This window comes from Arachis hypogaea, chromosome 4 (assembly GCF_003086295.3).
Source record: "Arachis hypogaea cultivar Tifrunner chromosome 4, arahy.Tifrunner.gnm2.J5K5, whole genome shotgun sequence".
In the NCBI taxonomy this organism is placed as follows: domain Eukaryota; kingdom Viridiplantae; phylum Streptophyta; class Magnoliopsida; order Fabales; family Fabaceae; genus Arachis; species Arachis hypogaea.
The window spans coordinates 124,285,554-124,304,830 of NC_092039.1; the positions used below are offsets into that span (position 1 = coordinate 124,285,554).

A 19,277-nucleotide genomic window follows, 5' to 3' on the forward strand; every position below is an offset into this window, starting at 1 on the left:
GAAACTCAGATAATTGAGGACGATTAAATAATTTGACTGATTTAATTAAATTTTCATCTAACGGTTTTCAGCTATCAATTTCACGTGAAGTCGACTGCACGTGAGTTTTCATTTTATTTTTAATATTACATAAATTAAAAAATTGTGGATAAACAAACACGGTTTGATTAATTATATTTGATAAATTCAACCGGCTTTATTTTATTCATCATTACTTGTAAAGTTGAATCATGAATGTGCTTAACATTTTCAACTTTTTATTAATCTTTGATAAGCGAATATATATAGCCATAATTGTTAGCAAAACCCAAATACCTTTTGATCCAGAAAGGGAAAATTTTCTTTAGCTTAGCTGCAAACATTCCAACACTACACGCATTGTGACTTTTTTAGTAGCCAAAAATAAATTAAGTGCTTTCAGCACCAAACGAAGAGAACCAATACAATGAATATATATAAAATATGAACCACATGGCCTTGATTAATATTCTTCCTTCACCAAAGTGGTGTCAATTAATGCAAAAGTCAATATTACAACATTATTGGTCCATATATTAAGAAACGAAAATATTTAATAATAAAAAATATTAATAAAAAATTATCAAAATTTATTATTTTTATTTTATTTATTATATTCTAGAATAAATAAATATTTAAAAAAGTAAATTTATACTATTTGAACTGATTATTTTTTTTCTCTATCATTACCAATTTGAAAAAACACGGAAAAAAAGGGGAAAAAAATATGAAAAGAGAAAATGTGCCATGTTTTAAAATGGTAATAAAAAAGAATAATTTTAATTAAGATTGTGAAATGGTTGGTTATAAATGGGAATATTAATCATTAGATTCCCAAAGACATAGATCATAGATGCCATATTTTCATTTTTAGATCTCTAAGACAGAACCAGAATTGTACAATTCGGCCGTTGCAAACCCTACTTTATTTTATAAACGGTCATGTCAAATATTCTCTCATATCATATGAATCAATCATCAAACTGGATTCATTTTCTCCCTACCTAGTACGGTAAGCTATATGATGTTTGTGCTTTCTTTGTAATGTATGGGTTTTAATTAATGGAATATAAATATTCACCATAGAAAGGACACAAAAGGTTGGGTTCAAGCTGTCATTTGTTAGATATGTCTCCTTGGAAATTAGTTTACATGTGATTGTTTTAGCTTAGTGGAAAGGCAGCATCATTATTCTAATTTCACTTAGTCTAATAATTAGTTTATTAATCTGTTTAAATATATAAGTGTTAGATATTTAAATTTCATTTTATTCATGCAACAAGCCAACAACCAATTTAATAATTTATCAGTAACAAACTCTTAAATGAAGCCAAGTCCATAGTAAATTAGTTATGGAGTCGATAAATTAAAAAATACCGTGTAAAACTAAAAAAATACAAGTTCAAGTAGTAAATTAATTATTTTAATTAGCTAATATTGATTAATTTTTTATTTTAAATCTTAATTCTAAATCTAAATTCTCAGAAAATTAAAAAATCAAAATTAATGTTATAATAAAAAAAGGTGATATTAAGTTATTAATTAATTAAAAATTATTCCTTATAATTATTAAAAAAATATAATAATGGTTTACGGGTAATGATAATGCTCATGTGTGGATTTATGCTTTAATTTCAATAATGTCTCGTATGTGTCTACAACTCTACATACACTCCCTGTCCACCATAATAATCAAATGATTGATACTACTAAAATTGTAAACTGTAAATCAAGAGATGATTTTTTTTTAAAGAAAAATATTTTTTTGTTAGTATGATAAATTGATAATAGAATTGTAAATAAGAAAATAAGTAGTAGTTAGACAGTTAGACTAGATAAGTGTAAGATTCTGAGTCAAAATTTTTGTTTTTTTCTTTTCTTGTAAATAAGATGTAAACCTAGTGTTTTTATGTTTTACAAATATGTAGTGTCGTACACTCGTACAGAAATTACATCCAACAATTTTTATTTAATTTTTTTAAAAAATTGACAGAAATCTCACCTACCGATTTCTAATTTTAATTTAAAAAAAAATCTCACCTACTGATTTCTGATTTTATAATTTGTCAACTCAAAAAAAAAAAAAAACTCAATCATTTGGAATTTCCAAAAAAAAAAGTTCCTCCGTATGTTAAAAAACATTGCCGATATATTCAAAGTTAGTAGTCAACCTATCAAGGATGTTGAATCTCCTTATAAGAACAAACAATATAAACACCTCAACTTTATATATTAGATAAAACGATAAATAGATTTTTGATGTTTTATTTTGAAAATAAATAAATTATTTACTAATTAAAAATATAAAAATATTTTTTATATTTTAAAATATAAAATATATAAATTCTTTTAAAATATTTATTTGTTTTTATATATTTCAAATAGAAGAATTTAAATATCTTATAATTTAAAAAGTGAGAAATTTTTATTATGCACTATGATAGCTTTTTTTTGGGCATTCTGCATTATGATAGCTTTACTCCCCAGAACATTTTTTGGTGTAGACCAATAGCTAGAAATTCTTGTCTAAGCTAAGGTTGGTATGGGTCTTTGGCTCTTAGCTCATGGGCTTTCAAACTTGTAACAATTCTTTCAATATTTTCTTCTGTAATACATAAAAAGAATATCAAATTATGGCCGAATAATATATATTATAAAAAATATTGCCTCGAAGCAAAAAATAAAGTCAAGTGCCATTTAATTGAATTTAAATAAAGAAAAAATCACCGTACTAAATAACTTTTTTTTTCACAATATCTTTTAGTTTAGCAACTAATAATTAATCTGTTACGAATTTAAGTTCCATTTAAAACGAGATTTAAAAAATTGGATCGGACTTATCAATTCAATTGAGAACCAATCATCTAACTGATCCAATTAACTCCAAAATCATCATGCAAAAAACTAATAAAAAAACTAGTAGAATCGGTGATTAACAAAAAAAAATGGACAGAAAGCAAATAGTAAAATCTCCCTCTCCCTTCACTCTCCCCAAATTCTAATCTTAATTTGTGTAACCTACTAACTCCCTACCATAAGCAAAACCATGCCTCCAATCTTCCACCGTTAACTCCCACGACTATCGGTGTCGACAATGACAACTAACCACGTTTGCTCTTCTCCTCGTGAAAACCTTGCCACTGGAAAGTTTGTTCTTCTCTTCGCATCGCTAGAAGGTCGATTTAGAACCGTTTTTGTTGGCTTTGTCCACCATTATTCTCGTCGTTATCTTTATCCTCATTATCGAGTATCTATCTTCGAGCCATCTCTCTCTCTATCTGTTTAATTCACTGTAAACGTGCGAAGTGCGATCGTGAACTCTTTGCCGTCATAGACTTTTCACCGTCTCTTTCTATTGCTGTGAATTCTTCAATTTTTAGTAATTCAGTTTTTTTTACTTTGTTAATTAATAATTATAATGATTTTGAATTACTATTGTTTTTTTTTTTGAATTTTGGATTTTGGTCACTGAATAGAATAGTTTTTGGTTAATATAATTGTCAAAAATAATGATAAGTTCAATTTTAAATTTTGAAGGCAAAGGTTTTATTTTGCTATATGTAATTGATATTATTGTTGGCAGTATCTTGTAGATGGAATAACCACAAAGTGGTCAATAGCCACAAGACAATGTTGTCTAAGAATTTCAAACGGGTTCCTCTCGAGAAAAATCTGATCTAACTTGGCAATATTTTACTATAAGTAGTATCTTTATTTAGTTGAAAACTTATTTGTTCAGTGTTATTTCTTTTGGTGATAGAACATTTTGTGTTCATCATTTATGAGTAGTTTTGATTTTTTTTAGTTATAAATTTTGATGTTTCAATTTATTTATGAATTTTTAATAATAAATTATGGACAATTTATTTTGTAAAATTTTAAATTTTATTAGTTTAGAAATCATTGAATTTAAATGTTTGTAATTATATATTAATTTTTTTTACAATTTTATTGTATATTTAGTTAAACCAGTTCAACTACAGTTCAAACTCGATTGGACCATTGAACCAGTTACTCGACCAATTCAATGACTAATTTGGTTCTCGCAACCTTAATTTAAAAGTTTAATTTAAAAGTTTGTCGTTGGCCATTGAATTGTTGCATTCACAAGAAAGATTTTGAACTCTTGTAGCTTACTTAAATAGACTAATATGCTAACCACTAAACCAACTAAATAACTGATTTATAATTTCAATTAACATAAATAATATATCTACAACAACATAATATTTTTAACTTCCCATTAACAATGTTGTTATAATACTACTTTTCTTAAAAATTTAATATGATAGAAGAAGACATATAAATAATTATATCTTTAATAAGTATATTACCGACATATATATAATTTTTTTTTCAAAATTTTCACGGCATCTCTCAATCCAATCATCCAAAATATTAATCCGTCGCGAATTTGAACTTCATTTAAGAATCTATAGTCAGAAAATGACTTCCTTTATACACAAGACGATATTCGAACCTTTAATATTTATTTAAACGTACAAGTGAGTTAATTGCTCGACTAATCTAAGTTGGTGGAAATAGATCCTTTCATTTTTTTTTCCACTGGAAAGAATAAAATATAATCCTCACTATTAATTTTATAAATAAAACTAAAATAAAATATTAAAAATATTAAAAAAATAAAAATTATATTTTACTTCCTCCATTTAAACAAAAAATGGAGAGGAATCCTTTCCCAAGTTGGTTACCTACAAAGATATCATCGTTACTCAGGCATCAGTGACCAGCTACTTGTCTTGGATGTTTACTGAAATAAATAATGGAAAGGCCTGTAAGACAATGTAACAGAGACAAATAAGAGGCCCAAATCACAAACATGAAGCCCAACTTCAGTTTTATTAATAATAGTCTATAATAGATCTCTTACGAAATTTATAAGTAACAAATATAAACTTATTGCTTTTTTGTCTCTTCAATCACCACCACATGGCAAATGCTTGAAGCAACAACACATAAAAAGTACGAAGAATGTGAAAAACCACGTATAGGAACCCATGTTAAAACTCACCGAAGATAACAAACAGATACAGTGGGAAATAATAATTGATGTTGGTCCATTGGTTTGTATAATTTTTACTTTAATGATGATAAACAACACATGTCACATGCTCATCCATTCACATTTTCACCCATCTTTTTTTTTTTTGGTGACTTCACCCATCTTCTTTTTCTAGTTTCGTATGATTTATACAACGAACCACACCTTTTTCCGTATCAAAATCTTCGCCCTACAAATATACATAGAAGATTTAATCGGACTAAAATTAAGCAAACAAACTAAATAGCTCAAACAAATGAGGAGAAAAATTAACTTCGGCTCCCTACTATAGGTGAATTTTTTAATTTTTTATATTTTTATTCATCATATCTACACTAATTTCCCTAAAAGAAAATGCCAGTATATGTCCTTTTCAGGGGTGTAAGTCTACCATCATAATATATCATTCATATAAAAGAGATTAACACATTTTATAAGGGATAATAATAAAAAGAATCCTGAAAAATTATGTCTTCATCGGTTTGATACTCAAAAATCAAATATTCTAAATTAATTTCTGAAAAATATAACGATAAATCAAATTAATCCTACTAAATAATGATATATCAGAAAATATTTATTTATATCATTATGAAAAAATTAATTTAATTCACAATCATATCTTCTAAATTTAAGACATTAAGAGAATAAATATTGTAAATGTCACTTACCTTTTCTATAAATTCATGTTAAGTACAATACAAAAAAAAATCATGTGTGAAATAATATCATAAAAAATAAAAGTGAAATTATCATCTCCCCAAAATTAATACATGCTTAATCTTTCATAAACTATTTTAACAGTAAACCCCATTTGTCATATTACCCAAATATATACATTATGAAATTAGAATTGACTTGCACAAATAAAAAGAATATTGGATGTATTATTTACCCTAAAAAACTGCATATTAAAACTCAAACAAGGAACACCATCACTCTCACACTAGGTACACCAAAATATGGAACAAATTAAACACATGAAACAGTTCAAAACATCTATGAATTCAAAGGATGCAATGAACTTTGATTATCAGATGCAAGATTAGAAGAAGTAAGCGAGTTATAAGAGTTAACATAGAATCAAAGAGAGCAACAAAAGAAAAAGAAAAATGATCACTCATCAATTGGTTCTTCTTTCTCTTAGCCTCTCACCCAATGCAAATTACAAACACCCTCCTGGACTAACAACAATATGCTTCAATGGGTTTGACACATCACCACCACCACCGTGCTTGACGAACTCGGCCGGCGTGAGGAAACTGCCGTGGCAGACGCACACTATCCTCACCTCCAAACCTTTCCCGTACCTGTAAAGAAACCCTTCTATTTTCTTCCCATTGGGGCCGTCGAATTTGGTCGACACACACGGCATGTCTTCCAACAAGCTCTTCACTATCTCCTTGGTCTTGTTTGCCGGCGGCGAATGCTTGTTGGAGGACTCGTCTCTTGTCGTAGTTGAAAATGTGTCCGAACCAACAGGGCTTCTTACATCTCCTGGTATTGACCCTGAAATTTAGCAATCGATGAGTTTAAGAGTGAAGACTTCATGAATACTAAAATGAGAGAGAAAACACAATCCAAGAACAGAGATCGGGTCCCAATTTTAATTAATAGGTCATCAAGGAAATTATGTGGAGTATCTTGAATACAAATGCAACTACACACCCAATCTACAGATGATGCAGTTGAAAAGAGAATGCAATTTCTTCAGTAAGAGTTGATCAATATTTTGACTACTGTTCCCACACCCAATCTACAGATCATGAAGACTTCAATTTCTTCATTTAGAAATTAGAATACAGTTCTTAGACCACTATAATTTTTTGAAATTTTCAGTAGTAGCCAGAGAAGACTTAACGATTTTAAACACACTGATTGTTCTAATCATGGGAATGGATTCACAAAAGGAACTTAAAATCCCAATACATTTTTGCTTATATTCTAAGTTGTCTCAAACACTTGCCATAACAAGAATTTACTTTACCAAATCGATTCTCACCGATATAAATCTCCTCCCTTGCCCTTATATATAGTGTGACTTATATATAGAGTGATTCTCGCTCCATCATATTAAAGGATGCAATAATAAAACCCCCAAAGAAAATTCAGAGGGAAATTATGAAATAACTGAATATACTTAAAATGGCAAATTCAAGAAAATAAGGGGTATGCTAAAGTCATCAAACAAAGACACAGGTAATAATGTAAATAGTTCCTAGTTAAATGGAACAGCAATTTCTGCTTAAAACAATGATCCATTAATAAGGTAGGAGGTTGGGGTGTCACCAAAATCATCATACCAAGCAAATGTCAAATTGAAAAAGGAAATAAATTTTGATTAATTTTTGGCCAGAGATAATAGGCATAATATGACATGACAAGACAGAACACCATGGTCGGAGACTTGCAACTCATGTGACACAACTCACAAATAGACTCCAGAGAAATACAAATTGATCAAATTTGTGCAACAAATTCACATTGATTTCTGTAAAATGGACTCATCTTGGACACCCCAAAAACATGGCACAAAACGGGGGAAAGGGACTAAATATAAGAAAACAATTAAAGAAGTTGAGAAAGTGCATTAAAATTTGCACAATTCACAATATAAAAACTCAAGCACCAAAATTAGAAAAAGAAGAGAGATTAAGAAAAAAAAGAGGAAAATTGGTGATTTACCTTGACCCTGTGGACTCTCAGATTCTGAGATCCCTGATGATCCTGCTCCTTGAGGAGAACCAAATGGACCCCTTGAAGGAGGAGAAGGAGGTGGCAAACCACCACAACTACCACAACCACCACCACTTTTCTTGTCTCCATTCAAACCAAGTTCACCAACTCTAGTACTCAACGACGTCGTTCTCCCCAAACTACTAAATTCATTCAGAGCAGCCTCCACCAGATTGCTATTATTTCCATCAACAAAAGCAGCAATATCTTCAGAGAAAGAAGAAGAAGAACGGTTACTCTTTTCCCTCATGGCCTTGATGTTCCTCTGCTGCTTCTCAGAGCGCTTTCTTCTTGCTTCCAACCTCCTCAGCGTCTGCAACTCCTTCCTCTTCCTCCACTCCTCCTCTGTCTCCGTTGGAAGGGAACATGTTCTTATCAGATTCGATGTGCAAGGCATTGGCATGTTATTAGAGTAACCCCCAATATCTTGATTATTATTATTGCTGTTGTTATTATCTTCATCTCTGATGAGGGGCTTTGAGAATGAGAATTCGGGTATTGATGTTGTTCTCTTGATCTTCTTCGCTGTTGGGTCCACACCAAAACGACCGTTCATTGAAAGACCAAGACTCAGCTCAATCTCTTGTTCTGCATCTCCATCACCATGGCGATGTTGTTGTTGTTGTAGCTCACGATGGTGATGATGGTTCACGGACATGAACCTTTTTAGCAGATCTCTTGGGAAATCGCTCATGCGAGTTCTGCTGTTCTCTCTTTCCTCAACAACTTGTGCCATTGAAGAATTTGGGATTGAAACAACAAAAAAGAAGAAAAAAGGTTACCTTTTCCAGGGAAGTAAGAATAGCCAGATGGCTCAGAATTCACGAGGACTTGAAAATTGAAGTTTGTTTTTGATAGGTAACCGAAGATTGGTGATGAACCAGAAGAAAAACAAGGTCAAATCAAATGGTTTTTGTACCCATGCAGTGAGTGAAACTGAACAATTCTAACGTTGTTTTTTTCACATTCTGTCGCAGTTTCCCGGTAAGAACATCGGGAGAGAGAGAGAAAGAAAAGTGAAGAGTTTTTAATGAAGAGTGAAGAAGGGGGGAGAAAGAAGAAAGAAGAAAGCGAGAAAGGGGAGAGTGAAATACCGAGAAAGTCCTTAATGGGATAAGGTGGCGACACGTGGAGGAGAAAAGGGTGTTGGCAGTGTTACACGTGGCGAGAGGAGGGAGTAGAGAGGTGGCGCGTACGAGGGCGTCAGTTTTGTGTGTTGTCTTGTTGTTGGGTTTTTTGGGAGATGGGGATAGGGAAGCATGGTGTATAGCATACACGTGTCGCTCTGTGGTAAGTCAGGGAAAGTAACCTCCACGTGATGGAATGGCAACGTGACACATATATCTATTTGGGGGTACCCCTACCCCTATCCCGAGATACTAAGATGCCATTCTCTCCCAGATTACAATACCTACAAATAAATTACTTAGATCAAATATCTTCGGTGAAAATTTATATACCATTATCGTCTAATAATTATTAATTTTATATTTGAATAAAGCATAATTAAATTTTTTAAAATTTTTTTGAATTAATGTTCTGGACCCAATCTTTAGATTTTTTTCGGAACAGTCATCGAACTCGACAATCTTAAAATTGGACCATCTTTAAAGCCTAAAAACGGATTAATAATTTTTATTATCCTAACTTAACATTTGAATTTAAATATTTTTCTTATCTTAATCAGATAAAATAAGATGACAACAGTCTAAATTAGTCCTATAATTTTTAACTAATATTTAAATTCGAATACCACCTTTATAAGATGAGATAATTACGATTAACTATATAAAAAGAGAGCTATAAATTCTTTTAAATATGTTATTCATTCTACACATTTTATACCTTTCAATTTCACTCTGACTTAAAAATCAATAATAAATAAGAGATATATATGTTTTTACAATAATAAAAGAGAGATATATATGTTTTTTTTTTTGTCAATGGATCGTTGGTGTGAAACAAAATAAAATTGTTTATGTATTTTGTATCTATAGTAGTGCGTGTTTTATTATTGTTACATAATTTACATGATATAATTTTAAACAGTAAAATATTTATTATCTTTTATTTTTTATATAATATTTATTAATTACTCTTTATTTATCACGAATTCTATTAAAATAAATAAAATTTTATTCAAAAATATTATTTGTATAATAATTTTTTATATATAAATATGTTACAATAAATAAATAATGGTATATATAAATATTACTGTTAAATTTTACGTAATAATTTAATTAAAAAATATTACGTATCTATTGTTTATTATTATAGAAGATTAAATTAATATTTTTTCAAAAAATTAATTAATTCGAGATCAAAATTTTTAAAACCTTATTGTTATTTAACCGTATGTAAATTTTAATGAGTAAACAGAAAGAAAAATATTTTACATCTTAATTGTGCGTTAGTTACATTTTATCCAAAAAAAAAATGACAAATTGATTTCAGCTCATAAACACACACAAATTTATTTTTAAAATTATTATAAATCTTTTTAGTTACACTACTAGACAATTAAAAATACACAAATTTAGTAATTTAGTAATATGTAATATATATATATATAATAATAATTAATTTAGTAATTTTTTTGTATAAGTAATATTTTTTTATTTTTAAATACTGAAATAAAATGCAAAACTTTTTATTAATGGATGAAAAGATTTAAATCGCTCAAAAAACTAATGGTTCAGTGGCTGGTTGGCTATTTTTTTATATATTAATCTATTATTGGTTAATTATTTAAGTGTCAGATAATTTGATGTTTAACAAATTTATGGAAGTGTCTGTGATACAAACAATTTACTGAAAACGTATTGTAAAAAAAATATTTTTATTCGTAAGAGTATAATTTACAAAAAGCGTATTGTCAATAGGTAAAAAATGTATTATAAAAAAAAATATTTTATATGTAAAAATACAATTCACGAAGTGCATATTATCAGTCCGCAAAAACATAATTGTTAATTTTTATATTTTTATTAAAAATTTTGTTAAATAAATAATAATTTTTATGAACAATATAAACAATAAATTATAATATTAATCCAATAAAATAAAAATAGTGCCTGGTAAGTGATAAGCGCGAAAATAGATCGCTCGAGAGTCCAGATGTACTTTCAACCAACACCACCCTATTATGTAAACTGAAAATAAATAAAATATAGAAAAAGAAAAACAGTGAATGATAAGAAGTTTCTTTTTTATGTGTGTCACATAAATGAAATTCTTTAAAAAAAAAAAAGTATGTAAAAATAACATATTACTTTACCACTGGGTGCGTCAACTGTGTAAGAGAATCGATGCTAATATTGTCCAACTGTCATTGATTTCAATTTATTTTACTCCATTAAATCAATCAATTGTCTGCCTTGGTCAAATACTAGGAATAGCACCAAATAAATTGGCAAACTCATCAACTTGTACACCAAATTGCAATGGATGCTTTTCAAGTAGTGCTAATTTCCTAACATATTTTTTAAATAATCGGACTGCAGAATTTAATTAATTTGAAAAACACAAAAAAAAAACACAAAATAACTCTTTAGACTCTTTTAGAGAAAATTTTAAGGATTAGTAATTTTGATTTGTATTAATTAGTATTTTTAGTCAGCAATTTAATACTTTTAGTTTAATAATTTAATATTATATTTTTAAATATTATTAATTAATTGTTAAAAAAATTATATTGTTCTATAGTTTTGTTTTTTTTATTATTTTGATAAAAATTGTTTAGAGAATTTGAATGATACTTACTAGTTGCTTATTAATCTTGTTAATATTTCTATACATGCTTATTTATATTCTATGTTTACTTCAAAATTATAAAAACGACGGTAACACTTTATTATTATATAAATTTAGTAAACTTATATTTTAAGAGTATAATAATAAATTTTTTATTAAAGATATAAAAGTTTCAAAAAAATTACTTAAATAGTTTTTTATAATACTCTTAGAATATATATCTTATATTATTAGCAACACTCTAGTATATATTAATATATAATTAAGTGCATATACGATTACAAGTTGAGCTTTAAAAAACATACACTACTTTTTATGTGACTTAATTTTCTATTTGAAAGAGATGTAAACTAGAGCGGTAGAGCCTCCAAGTTATTGCTCTGTTGAAATCAGCAGACAATGACATTTTATTTAGGAAAAATATAGGTAAATAATAAAAATATTAAATAATGTGAATAATAGATATATTAGATGTTTATTTTATTAGGTATACGAATAGTTATTTTAATATTAAAATTTTAATAGTTAATTTAGAGATATAATATATTTTTATTTGATTAATAATTATTCATGTTATTTAAAATTGTCATTGTTTACTTAACATTTTTTTATTTAAATGTATGTATTTATTTAGTAGAAATTCATGCATTCTTTCTTTCATTCATTCATTCATTCTTTTTTTCTGCCTTCTTTTCGTCCATTTGGCTCAAGTTTGATTGATCCTTCATTTGACACCCGTATAGCACCTTGATGGGATCAAAACAATATATTATATTGACACTTGTTATATATTATTCAATCATTTTTCATTATTATACCACAACCTAGGAGTATGATGACATTCTGTCCAAGGTTCTATTCTCTATTCAATAGTCTTGGAACGTTATATTTAAGTAGTGATTCCTTATAGAATTTACGGTGTAAGAATCTAAGAGTGCCATGTAAACTTATTATTTCAAGCTAGTAATTACTAATTAGGAGACTTAGGCATATTATGTACTTAGAAATGTGTGTTTACTTATGGGAAGTAATTGCGTATGATCCAGGTGTTTAACAATTACAGTATTTAGTAGTACTCCTAAGATTTTAGCTAGGACTAGATAGATGACTCATCAATATAAGTGATCATGTGAACCCGTGGTCTTAAGTAGTCTTAATTAATTAACCTTACTCTTTAATTAGCCGGAATAACCTCTTTAAAAAGCTGATAATCACTGGCAACCGTAAGGCTGTATTTGATCATCATAACATGATGATAAGATAAAATATTAAAGATAAAATTAAAAAATATATATAAAAATTAATTTTTTATATTTTATTTAACAATAAATTAAATATAAAAAATTAATTATAAAAATTTAATTTATTATTATTTGTTTCATACAAAAATTTTAAAAAGAAAAATTATAATATAATAAATATAATTATGAAAAATTAAATTAATAAAAAATAAAAAAAGATTTATATTTCTTATTAATATTTTTGTAATTTTTTATAAAAAATATAAAATATATTAATTCAAAATTTTTAAACACAATATTTATATTTATATCTTATTTATTATATATAATTTTGTATTTTTATATTTTTGTTTCAATATCTTATGTAGTCTTGTACCCACAAACAATACAACCTAGCTAACTCTATTCTTGGGAGTACTGCAGTAATTCCAAACATAAATGGTATCGGCAGCAATGCATACATGCATGTGTAAGTTAATTATACAATAATGGTTCATTAAGTCTTAATCACAATAATTGGTTCAGGATTATTGGAGGAATCAAATTGCTTCACTTAATTAGTGTTATTGTCACTTTTAACGTTGGTGGATGATGCGGATATCATTATCCTGTGTAATAATAATCTTCTATAAAACGTGATTTTTACAATATTTGTAATTAGACCTTAATCAATAAATAAACTATTCTAAAATATTTTATCAAGGATTTAACTTTTTAATTTTTTCTTCATCTGAAAGCTTGATATTTTTAATATATTTATCTCTATTATCTAAATTTTTCAAATTCATCCGATAACAGTGAATTATAGATAGGTCAAATTCTCTTGATTGCCATTTTATGCAAAGACTTATAATCTTATTCGGATAAACTTATTAATCTTCTAGTCAAAATCATCGAATAAAACTCTACAAGATATAACTAGTATTTTTCTTTTCTAGCTCTCATTTTTTCCTTTAATGAAAAAACATGACCTAGCTAGTAATTACTTACTGATACTGCATAGTAATTAGCTAAACTTGTAACATAATAGAGTTTGTTTTTTGTATAGCTGTCAAGTTGGTTAGTTTGTTAGACATAATTATAGCACTATTAGTTAGTAATTTATTTTCCCTTTTGCTATATATATTGTAATTGGTACTCAGTACTCGGTGGTGGTTCTTTTAATCAATTATTCTCTCTTTTCACTTCTTTTCAATTCTTCTTCCATTACTTTAAATTTCAATGACCTGAGAGTACATCACCAACCTTCTTCTTTTCTTATAATTATTTTTGTAATTCACTTGAATTTTAAGCTTGGCATCATTTTACATGGTATCAGAGCGAGAAGATCCAATTATGGCAGATAATTTAGCTAATCCGAATGCAAGCCCTTCATCAAATTCTGCTGCAAATTTTGAGAATTTCACCGCTTTCATGCGTCAATTCTCTCAGTTCCAGGCACATCTTGGCAGATCTAGTTCCTCTTCTGCAATTTCTGATCCGATTAGCCCTTATTTTCTTCATCCAGGAGAAAGTCCTGGTTTGGTTCTAATTCCGCTTAAGTTGACACCTCAAAATTATTATCAGTGGTCGCACGATATGTGGAGAGCACTCAGATCGAAGAACAAGGTGAAATTCCTCGATGGATCCATTCTAAAACCAGGTGAAGGTGATCCTAATTTTGAAGCATGGGATAGGTGTAACAATTTTCTCCTCTCCTGTATCAACCTCTCTCTCAGCCCTGAAATCGCTAAGAGTGTGATGTGGGTTAGCTCAGCTCCAGACTTGTGGAATGATTTAAAACGTCGTTACTAACAGGGAGATGTCTTTCGAGTTGGTGCGTTAAAAGAAGAATTTTATGCACTCAAACAAGGTGATCTTACTGTTACCTCTTACTTTGCTATGTTGAAAGCTATTTGGGAAGAATTAGAAAATTTACGTGCTATTCCTAGTTGTGTTGCTTGTGTTAATGGATGTTCATGTGGATTACGAATTGTTCGAGACTATGCTTCTGAGGAATATGTTGTCAAATTCTTAAAAGGATTGAATGAGCAATATTCAAATGTTAAATCACAAATCATGCTAATGAAGCCGTTACCTGAAATCAACACAGTACTATCTATGTTAACCCAACAAGAGCAAGAATTGAATTGTGACCCGTCAAATAGCAACATAGTGACTAACTCTTTAGAGGTGCAAACCTCAACTGGAGGCGGTTCATTTTCTGGAAGAGGCAGAGGCCGTGGACGAAATTCAGGCAGAGGAGGAAATCAAAAATCTTATAGTCGATGCTACACTTCAAAGTTTTGTAGCTACTGTAATCGAATTGGTCATTTAGCAGAGACATGCTATAAGAAAAATGGCTTTCCTACTCACCAAAAGCAGCGAGTAGCCAATCAACTTAGCATTGACGAGATAGTTGAGAATTCTAGTGCTGAGATTGCTGATTCTAACCAGGATAAAAAGAACGATGATACAGTACTTGTGTTGACTCCAGATCAGAAGGAAACCTTACTAGTACTCCTTCAACAACCACGCATGCCAACTTCAAATAGTGTAAATCACATTACTTCTTCGGCCACCCTTACTCAACCAAAAGGTAGGCATTGCTTGAGTGTATCATCAAATTTTACTAAAACTTCTTGGATACTTGACAGTGGAGCTACTGATCATGCATCCTATATTCAAGAGTCTTTCAAAATTTTTCATTATATGAGACCAGTTTTGGTAAATCTACCTGATGGTTCTACCACTACAACAAACATTTGTGGCACTGTGCAACTCTCTAAACATTTGATTCTTACCAATGTTTTATTCATACCTCACTTTAAATATAATTTGATTTCAGTGTCTAAACTCACAAAGTCATTACATTGTGAATTAAAATTTACTGATTCTTTTTGTGAGATACAGGTACTCCCATCATTGAAGATGATTGGGCAAGCTAAAGTCATTGGTGATCTTTATGTGATGGATGCTCAACCTTGGAAACTAACTACACCAGAAGTTAACACACATTCTGTAAATGTCACAGTGCAGCAAGATTTAGGAACTCTATGGCATGCTAGACTAGGTCATTTACCATCCAAAAGAATGTCAATCATGAAAAATACATTTCCATTTATTGAATGCATTTTATCATCTCATGTTTGTGATTCTTGCCACTTGGCTAGACAAAAGAAATTGTCTTTTCCCATTAGTAATACACAATCAGAATATATTTTTGATTTGTTACATATAGATATTTAGGGACCACTCTCACTTTTATCTACTGCTGGCCATAAATATTTTCTTACAATTGTAGAAGATAAAACGAGGTTTACTTGGATTTATTGCATGAAACTAAAATCCGAAACTAGAGTGTTAGTAGAAAAATTTGTTCAAATGGTGCAAACTCAATTTCATAAAGTTGTGAAACAAATTAGAACAGATAATGGGATGGAATTTAAAATGAACTCCTTCTATAACTCAAAAGGAATATTACATCAAACATCTTGTGTTGAAACTCCTCAACAAAATGGAATTGTTGAGAGGAAGCATCAACATATACTGAATATTGCAAGAGCACTTTTGTTTCATTCTAATGTGCCAAAATGTTTTTGGCACTATGCTATGCAACATTCAGTACATTTAATAAATAGACTACCAAGCACCTTCTTGAATCATCAAACGCCTTATGAGGAACTTTTCAAGAATAAACCAGATTTGACTCATCTCAAGGTGTTTGGTTGTCTTGTTTTTGCTACCACTTTGAGTACTAATAGAAGAAAATTAGATCCTAGAGCTAGAAAATGTGTTTTTCTTGGTTATCAATAAGGAACAAAAGGGTCCATTTTGTTTGATTTAAAATTCAAAGAAATTTTTATATCAAGAAACACTGAATTTTATGAACACTATTTTTCATTCAAACAAATACCAAGCACTGATTTTTCTATAGATCAGCCTTCAATTGAATCATCCAATTTTGACCCTTTTGCATTCTTTTATAATAACTCTGCACATACTTCTTCATATGAGCATACTCATGGCATAATTGCACCTCACACCATACACACTACACCTGATTTATCTGCCACTTCTACATCACCTATGGCATCTCTTCATGATATAACAGATTCTGCATCACCCGCCACCTTAAAATCAGCATCTACATTGGCACCATTGGAACATTCATCCATTCATATTGAGTCACAATCTGCTGCACCAGTTTTGAGAAGGTCTGAACGAGAAAGAAAAACACCCTCTTATCTTAAAGATTTTCATTGTTTCCATATTTCATCACATAGAGATCCAATCAATGCGGCCCAATTACCTTCAACATGTAAGTATCCCCTTTCTCACCATTTGTCATATTCATTGTTTACTCCCAAGCACCAGGCCTTCACTTTTGCTCTCATAAATAACTCGGACCCTAAACACTATTCTGAGGCTGTTATGCATGATTGTTGGAGGAAGGTTATTGAGGCAAAACTCACTGCTCTTGAGCAAAACAAAACCTGGATCATCACTTCTCTTCCTCCTGGAAAGAATGCAGTTGGTTGTAAGTGAATTTTTCGCACAAAATTCAACCCAGATGGCACTATCGAGAGGCATAAGGCACGTCTTATTGCCCAAGGTTTCACTCAAATTCCTGGAGTCGATTACATTGACACCTTTAGTCCCGTTGTGAAAATGAGCACTGTGCGGGTTCTTCTTACTGTTGCAGCAGCAAAGAATTGGCATCTTCATCAACTTGATGTGAATACAGCTTTTCTCCATGGAGACCTACATGAGGACGTTTATATGAAACTTCCAAAGGGGTTGCAGTGTTCCGATCCAAACTTAGTTTGCAAGTTGACAAAATCTTTGTACGGTTTGAAACAAGCTAGTCGCCAATGGAACATCAAGTTGTCTGCTGCACTTGCTGATCTGGGGTTTACTCCATCTGAAAATGATCACTCGCTTTTTACCAAATCCACAGGTACAACTTTCACAGCTATTCTTGTTTATGTTGATGATCTTGTGTTAGCTGGAGATGATTTGAGTGAAATTCAAGCTGTCAAAATGTTTTTGGATGATAAGTTCAAAATTAAAGACCTTGGCCTTCTTAAGTTCTTTATTGGGATGGAGGTAGCACGAAGCAATGCTGGTATTGCACTGTATCAAAGAAAGTATGCATTGGATTTGATCACAGACTGCGGTTTGCTTGGTGCAAAACCAGCATCTACTCCTATGGAGTACACTACTTCTCTGTCTAAGGCTTTAGGCTCCCCTCTTCCTGATGCAACCATCTATCATAGATTGGTGGGCAGACTTCTGTACCTTACTAACACAAGACCAGATCTCAGCTACTCTGTTGGATGCCTATCTCAGTTCATGGATTCACCAACTGATGCCCACTTGAAGGCTGCCTATAGGATCATCCGGTATCTAAAACAATCACCAGCAACTGGCTTATTTTTCTCTGTCAACAATTCTTTCACATTATCTGGTTACACTGATTCTGATTGGGGGGCTTGTAAAGACACCCGAAAATCCATCAGTGGTTATTGTTTCTTCCTTGGCCAAACTCTTATTTCTTGGAAGAGTAAGAAGCAGGCTACAGTTTCAAGGTCGTCCTCAGAAGCAGAATATCGCGCCCTTGCTAATGGCACTTGTGAACTCGTTTGGTTACTCAAACTACTAAAGGAATTCAACATTCTTCCTCCTCTTCCGGTTGATATCTTCTGTGATAATAAATCTGCTATCTATATTGCTTCAAATCCTGTCTTTCATGAAAGAACCAAGCATGTTGAGGTTGATTGTCATGTGGCTCGAAACAAGTTCAAAGAAGGGGTTTCTAATCTTAGGCACGTTGTCTCCAGTGAACAACCGGCTGATCTATTCACTAAATCCCTTCCTCCATGACCATTCTCTCGTTTGCTTTCTAAGCTGGGATTACTTGATTTGCACAAACCACGTAATACCAGCTTGTGGGGGATGTAACATAATAGAGTTTGTTTTTTGTATAGCTGTCAAGTTGGTTAGTTTGTTAGACATAATTATAGCACTATTAGTTAGTAATTTATTTTCCCTTTTGCTATATATATTGTAATTGGTACTCAATACTCGGTGGTGGTTCTTTTAATCAATTATTCTCTCTTTTCACTTCTTTTTAATTCTTCTTCCATTACTTTAAATTTCAATGACATCACCAACCTTCTTCTTTTCTTATAATTATTTTTGTAATTCACTTGAATTTTAAGCTTGGCATCATTTTACAAAACTCTAAAATATGTATGAGATGCTAATCATTTATTATTTATTCATCAAATTTCACTTAGTTATTTGCAACATGTACAATGATGAACAGGAATATGGAAATAAGTAATGATGTCAATTGTGAACCGTGCAACATAGAGAATGCAAGTGGGGAAGAAAAAATGAGACGTAAAAAGTAGGCCAGCAAAGCAAGTGATGGCACGGTAGTACTAGTTGTAGTAGTACCACCCCCACACAACACATAC

At 30.4% G+C, this 19,277-nt stretch overlaps 2 protein-coding genes across 2 annotated transcripts; one reads left to right on the plus strand and one right to left on the minus strand.

Moving 5' to 3' along the window:
* Positions 1 to 6,052: 6,052 nt before the first annotated feature.
* On the minus strand, positions 6,053 to 9,188 carry LOC112797873 (ninja-family protein AFP3). Its single transcript, XM_025840983.3, has 2 exons — positions 7,766 to 9,188; positions 6,053 to 6,589 (listed from the first exon to the last, which is right to left on the minus strand). The coding sequence occupies exons 1-2, from the start codon at positions 8,550 to 8,552 to the stop codon at positions 6,246 to 6,248; spliced, it is 1,131 nt and encodes a 376-aa protein (XP_025696768.1). The 5' UTR covers positions 8,553 to 9,188; the 3' UTR covers positions 6,053 to 6,245.
* A 4,933-nt stretch (positions 9,189 to 14,121) lies between these two features.
* LOC140184263 (uncharacterized) lies at positions 14,122 to 18,678 on the plus strand. The gene is made up of 5 exons (XM_072234588.1): positions 14,122 to 14,559; positions 14,611 to 15,600; positions 15,706 to 15,865; positions 16,730 to 17,332; positions 17,366 to 18,678. The coding sequence occupies exons 1-5, from the start codon at positions 14,122 to 14,124 to the stop codon at positions 18,676 to 18,678; spliced, it is 3,504 nt and encodes a 1,167-aa protein (XP_072090689.1).
* Positions 18,679 to 19,277: the final 599 nt, after the last annotated feature.

Excerpts from the sequence above, each read along its gene's own strand:
- LOC112797873 (XM_025840983.3), bottom strand. The coding sequence starts at position 8,552 with ATGGCACAAGTTGTTGAGGAAAGAGAGAACAGCAGAACTCGCATGAGC. Across the intron at positions 6,590-7,765 it reads TGAGAGTCCACAGGGTCAAG|GGTCAATACCAGGAGATGTA; the intron begins GTAAATCACCAA and ends GCTAAATTTCAG.
- LOC140184263 (XM_072234588.1), top strand. The coding sequence starts at position 14,122 with ATGGTATCAGAGCGAGAAGATCCAATTATGGCAGATAATTTAGCTAAT. Across the intron at positions 15,866-16,729 it reads TCTATGGCATGCTAGACTAG|ATCAGCCTTCAATTGAATCA; the intron begins GTCATTTACCAT and ends ATTTTTCTATAG. Across the intron at positions 17,333-17,365 it reads TGGAAAGAATGCAGTTGGTT|ATGGCACTATCGAGAGGCAT; the intron begins GTAAGTGAATTT and ends AATTCAACCCAG.